Source organism: Bison bison, unplaced genomic scaffold (assembly GCF_000754665.1).
Source record: "Bison bison bison isolate TAMUID 2011002044 unplaced genomic scaffold, Bison_UMD1.0 scf7180017864316, whole genome shotgun sequence".
NCBI lineage: Eukaryota > Metazoa > Chordata > Mammalia > Artiodactyla > Bovidae > Bison > Bison bison.
Window position 1 is genome coordinate 3,383,149 of NW_011494888.1, and position 6,595 is coordinate 3,389,743.

Sequence of the window (6,595 nt, forward strand, 5' to 3'; positions counted from 1 at the left end):
CTTAAAACTCAACATTCAGAAAACTAAGATCATGGCATCCAGTCCCATCACTTCATGGCAAATAGATGGGGAAACAATGGAAACAGTGGCTGACCTTATTTTGGAGGCTCCAAAATCACTGCAGATGGTGATTGCAGCCATGAAATTTAAAGACACTTGCTCCTTGGAAGGAAAGTTATGACCAACCTGGACAGCACATTAAAAAGCAGGGACATTATTTTGTCAACAAAGATCCATCTAGTCAAGGCTATGGTTTTCTAGTAGTCATGTATGGATGTGAGAGTTGGACTATAAAGAAAGCTGAGCACCAAAGAATTGATGCTTTTAAACTGGTGTTGGAGGAGACTCTTGAGAGTCCCTTGGATTGCAAGGAGATCCAACCAGTCCACCCTAAAGGAGATCAGTCCTGGGTTCATTGGAAGGACTGATGTTGAAGCTGAAGCTCCAATACTTTGGCCACCTGATGCGAAGAGCTGACTCATTGGAAAAAACCCTGATGCTGGGAGGGGTTGGGGGCAGGAGGAGAAGGGGACGACAGAGGATGAGATGGTTGGGTGGCATCACTGACTCGATGTACATGGGTTTGGGTGGACTCTGGGAGTTGATGATGGACAGGGAGGCCTGGCGTGCTGTGGTTCATGGGGTCACAAAGAGTCAGACATGACTGAGTGACTGAACTGGAATTGGAAGGTGAAAAGTTTTTTTTCAAGGAGTTTTTTTTTAATTAATTTTTTTATTGAAGGATAATTGCTTTACAGAATTTTGTTGTTTTATGTCAAACCTCAACATGAATCAGCCATATATACTCTCCCTTGAGAACCTCCCTTCCATCTTCCTCCCCATCCCACCCCTCTAGGTTGATACAGAGCCCCTGTTTGAGTTTCCTGAGCCACACAGCAAATTCCCGTTGGCTATCAATTTTACATATGGTAATGTTAAGTTTCTATGTTACTCTTTCCATACATCTCACCCTCTCCTCCCCTCTCCCCGTGTCCATAAGTCTATTTTCTATGTGTGTTTCTCCATTGCTGCCCTGTAAGTAATTTCTTCATTACCATTTTTCTAGATTCCGTATATATGCATTAGAATATGATATTTATCTTGCTATTTCTGACTTACTTCACTCTGTATGATAGGTTCTAGGTTCATCCATCTCATCACAACTGACTCAAATGTGTTCCTTTTTATGGCTGAGTAATATTCTATTGAGTATATGTGCCACAACTTCTTTATCCATTCATCTGTTGATGGACATCTAGGTTGCTTCCATGTCCTGGTTATTGTAAACAGTGCTGCAGTGAACAGTGGGATACATGTGTCTTTTTCAGTTTTGGTTTCCTCAGGCTATATGCCTAGGTGTGTGATTCCTGGGTCACATGGTGGTTTTATTCCTAGTTTTTAAAGGAATCTCCATACTGTCTTCTATAGTAGCCGTATCAATTTACATTCCCACCAACAGTGCAAGAGTGTTCCCTTTTCTCCACACTCTCTCCAGCATTTATTGTTTGTAGACTTTTTGATGATGGCCATTCTGACCAGTGTGAGGTGATACCTCATTGTGGTTTTGATTTGCATTGCTCTAATAATGAGTGATGTTGAGCATCTTTTCATGTGTTTGTTAGTCATCTGTATGTCTTTTTTGGAGAAATGTCTGTTTAGGTCTATTTCCCATTTTTTGATTGGATTGTTGTTTTTCTGGTATTGAGTTGTATGAGCTGCTTGTATATTTTGGAGATCAACCCTTTATCAGTTGTTTTGTTTGCTATTATTTTCTCCCATAAGGTGGAAAGTTTTTAAGTTCTCATCGGGAATTCTAACAATATTTTTCTTATAAGAGTTTTGGCCTGTATAACAGCTATGCTAAATGTCTCAAACAATTACTACTTTGGCTTGAAATGCTAATGATTTTTTTTTAATGGAAATAAAACCCAGGTTAAAATTATATAGCATCATATGCATCAAGACAATCAGTTGAAGTCTTGAAAGTAGTTTCAGAAGTCTAATTATGAACTGTTTCTACATGTCCTGCACCCTCCCCCAAGGCAGAACCCAGTTCTGAGCATGTGCGCTACATCCCTGAGCCCAGAGGGGCAGTCTCCCGGGACTGGGCTGTGAGCTTGCGAGGTGTGCTCCCCGGGGAACAACACACTCCTGTGAATGTCACTTAGGTTTCTGCCTGCCTGTCTTCATCCTTACCCGTTGCCTCCAGGGTCTCGTTTGTATGCTCACCACCCGCACCCCCCACCCCATCCCGTGCCACTGTGTATCCTGGGACTGCAGCCCTCTGTCGTGGGCTCACCCATCCCTGTTCCCGATTCTGTTCTTGCTACACTGTGGCTTCAAGCTCCATTCTCCCCAAATCTGACTCTGTGAGTACCTTTTCTCTGCTTCTCCTAATTTACCAAATCTTTAGAGACCAAAGGGATTGGCCTCACTGATGGTACTAATCATGTGCTTGCTTCCAGAGAGACCTTGATGCTGCTGTTGAGCAGTGAAAATGGAAACCAGGAGCAAGGACTCCTCTGAAGCAGCTGGTAAGTGGCTGGTTCAACACCAGTGCCAAGGAAAACAGTACCTGGGATAAGCTGCTGTCACTAGGGTGGCTGTCAAATACACACATGCCTGTTTTTATCTCACACATCTCAGCTTGACAAGCATAGAGCTGGCTGCATTCTGCTGTTTTGTGTCTTTGTGGTGGTGGTTTAGTCCCTTCAGTTGTGTCCAACTCTTTGTGACCCCTTGGACTGTAGCCCACCAGGCTCCTCTCTCCATGGGATTCTCCAGAGAAGAATACTGGAGTGGGTTGCCATTCCCTTCTCCAGGGGATCTTCCTGACCCAGGGATTAAACCTGCATCTGTTGCATTTCATGCATTGCAGGCAGATTCTTTATCAAGTGAGCCTTATGTCTTTGCTTTCATTTAAAAGGGCTTTCAATGTTCACTTAGCTTTAGTTGGCCCAGAGTCTTGAATGGGGGAGGGGATGGCCACCCACCGATTGTCCTGGTCTCCCGCTGGGACAGACATAAGCCAATCCACTTTTTGTAGGAATTGATCCTTCACATTCAGTAACATATATTTCAATACAATGATTTCCTTTATTATTCCAGTATACACAATTTAACAAATTGCTGATTTAGATATGTGCATATCCAATCCCATATACTTTCATCAATAAGTTTTTCTTGAAGAACCTATTGATACTAATTATTCTTAAAATACTTTTAAAGAGAAAAAAGAAACTATGATTCTATAATTTCATAATAATGCTCCTAACAAGGCAAATTAATCACAACCTATATGTGACATGTCTGTGAAGATGACGGTGTACTCCAGATTCTCCTTTTCACTCAGTAGTCATCTGCGTCACCCGCACAGATGGCCAGCAGAGCCTTCTCATAGTGCCCTGATGCGAAATTCTGAAAAGGAGCAAATATAAGGTATTTGAAACGCAATGTCATAAAAAGAAGCATAATTCCTCTGAACTATACAGTGAGACACCGTGGGCCATTAGCACCTCAAAAATTGTTTATGTTTCCATCCTGATGTAACATGTCCTGGGGACTCTTCCCGGTGGAGGTTATTGAAAAGTAATGACATGGTCACAGTCAATAGAATGGGGTTTATATAAAGCTGATGGAACCCTAATGGTTTTTATTTATTTATTTTTGGCTGTGCTTGGTCTTCATTGTTGCCTGTGGGCCTGAATATGTTTTTATAAAGAAGAATGCTTAGCAGTAGAATTAATTCTTCTCCTCACCTTTAGATAAAGAGGTGTTAATGTTGTTACAAATTAGTGTAGAGTCTAGAGGGCACACTGGACAATATGTCTCAAATGGTTTAAAGATATTTTTACTCATTAATGCAGTCATTCTACTTCAAAAGGTCTATCCTAAGGAAATAATGATCAATTGTTGATGAGCCCAAGATTTGTGCTCCAAAACATATGTCATTATATTGTGTACAAAAATGAAAAAGTAAAAGATAATATATAATAATATAGGGCAATTTATGCTCTTTACAACTTATACAATGGGATCCATGATTTAAAGAAATGTTTCTTTAAGTAGTAAAACTTTGATGTTTACATATAGTTTTAAAAAGAAAACACATACAACAAAATTTTACTGTTGGTTATCTGTGGTGAATAATTTGTTGTTGCTCAGTCACCCAGTCGTGTCCAACTCTTTGCAACCCTATGGACTGCAGCACACCAGGCTTCCCTGTCCTTCACCATCTCTCAAGAGTTTGTTCAAACTCATGTCCATTGAGTCAGTGATGCCATCCAACCATCTCATCCTCTGTTGTCCTCTCCTCCTCCCTTCAATCTTTCCCAGCATCAGGGTTTTTTCCAATGAGTCAGTTCTTCACATCAGGTGGCCAAAGTATTGGAGCTTCAGTTTCAGCATCAGTCCTTCCAATGAAAATTCAGGGCTGATTTCCTTTAGGATGGACTGGTTTGGTTTCCTTGCAGTCCAAGGGCCTCTTAAGAGTCTTCTCCAGTGCCATATTAGGGCAATTTAAATCCTTTTATCATCTTCTATAGTTTCTACATTATTTTCAAAAATGATAGTAATAAAAGTATTATAAAACTTATCTTTGTTAAAAGGCAACTCTCATGTTCGTGTTCTCTTACACAGCCATTACTTATAATTCACTGCTTTAAATGCATAAGGTTGCATTAATTATTTGTGAATATTAGTAGATTTTGAGGTGGCCATGGTTAACTGCTGTATAGTATTGAGCTAGTTTATTCACCGAGAAAATGAGTTATGCATTTCTCAGTGAGAAATGTTCATCTTCACTAAAGGTTTAGGGCTTTGAAGGTGGATGCGAGAAGAGTCTTATCAGAGACAAAGGAGGAAGATGTGTCTTAAGTGCTCCAATAATCCTTCCTCTGAAACCATCTCAACTTCCTGAGGCCTATGAGGCCTCCTGGGTTATATGGTCTCTTGGTCCTCTGGTTGTCAAGTTTCACCTGGATCTTTCAGTGAACTAAAAAGCTATTTTATGCAATGGAAATTTTCAAGAAACAATGTGGATAAGACAACAGGGCTTGTTCAGTGGCTCAGTCGTGTCTGACTCTTTCCAACCCCATGGACTGTAGCCCGCAAGGCTCCTCTATTCATGGGATTTCCCAGGCAGGAATACTGGAGTGGATTGCCATTCTGTTCTCCAGGGGAATCTTCCCAGCTCAGGGATGGAACCCAGGTCTCCTGGTTGGCAGGTGAATTCTTTCCCACTGAGCCACCTGGGAAGCCCAGAGGACACAGCTGTGCTCAAAATATACCTTCAGATACATTACAGGCCCCTGTGCTTGGGTGCCATCTTGGAGTTCTTTATACTTTTTTGAACCATGGGTCAAACATTTTCATTTTCCATTGTGTCCCCAAGTTACATAGATGGGCCTCCATATGCTGACAGTTCTTGGCTGGGCTTTATCAGGATCCAGAGTACAGTCTACATGTGTTAGAGGGAAGACCCCAGGCTGCAGACTTCAGAGTCATCACATCAGCACCCTCCAGGGCTCATGGGTGCGGGTGCACAGAACGTTATGGCCCCAGCATGTGCGGGGACCTGACAGGCTGCCCTCCCCTCTGGCAGCACACAGGCGGTTGATCTCAGAAGGCGCTCTTCAATTAACGTGCTCTTGTTGCAGAATGCAGTCTTCTGGTGCTGGTGGTAAGGCCTCATCACATGATCAGGGGATGAATAGCACTCATGACCAGACCACTGACTTTTGCTTAAAACACATCAAAGAGGAGTAAGTGAGGTGAAGGGGTTTTCTTACCTATTGATGCTCTCAGGGTGCCTGACCCACTGATGTAGACGACCCCTTGATTGAACTTTTAGATTCCACCATGAAGTTATTTAAAGTTAGGCTCTGGTTTCAGTTTCAAAAAGGATGAACTATGGGTGCAGGTGGATGACGATTAGGAGACTTACCTTGATGTCGTGGAAAAGGGACTTCCCATATCGCTCTTTGTATCGCTTCCTTATGGTCATCAGGTCGATTTCACTTCTGGCGATTAGAATCCTAATCACGGTTTTATTATGGAAGCCGAAGTCCTAAGAGACACAGCCAAGTGGGGGTGACCACCATGAGGAAGCAGCACCTTAAAGACAGTCTGTCTGAAATGGACCCAGCCCTTTTCTGTGACCATGGCCTGTATTCCTCAGACCGTGGCGCCGGCACCCATGAGCACTGACTCAGACTCCGCCTCAGCTCTGTGACCAACCCCGGCCATGGCGCACACACAGTGAAGCGGTCCATCTCCTCTGCTTTTCCAATGCCCTGTCATCTCTATTTCCAGGGTCACAGCCTTGAGGCTGGCCCTTTTCATTTCACCAGGTTCTACAATAATCTTCCCTTTTATTTATTTTTAAAATTAATTTTTATTGGAGTATAGGTGATTTACAAGGTTATTTTCAGGTGTACAGCAAAGTGAACCAGTTATACTAAAACCTAAGTCATCCAGCCATATCTGACTCTGTGGCCTCATGGACTGTAGCCACCAGGCTCCCCCAGCCCTGGGATTCTCCAGGCAAGAACACTGGAGTGGGTTGCCATTTCCTTCTCCAATGCATGAAAGTGAA

At 42.6% G+C, this 6,595-nt stretch overlaps 1 protein-coding gene across 1 annotated transcript in view; it reads right to left on the reverse strand.

Annotated features, from left to right (window-relative positions):
* Positions 1–3,079: 3,079 nt before the first annotated feature.
* The window catches only part of ANXA10 (annexin A10), an 80,421-nt gene continuing 76,905 nt past the window's right edge, over positions 3,080–6,595 (reverse strand). The window contains exons 11-12 of the mRNA XM_010852792.1: positions 5,945–6,067; positions 3,080–3,417 (exon numbers count right to left, since the gene is read on the reverse strand). Of these exons, the coding sequence (XP_010851094.1) occupies positions 3,349–3,417; positions 5,945–6,067 (192 nt within the window). The 3' untranslated portion in view covers positions 3,080–3,348. The remainder of the gene's footprint in view (positions 3,418–5,944; positions 6,068–6,595) is intronic.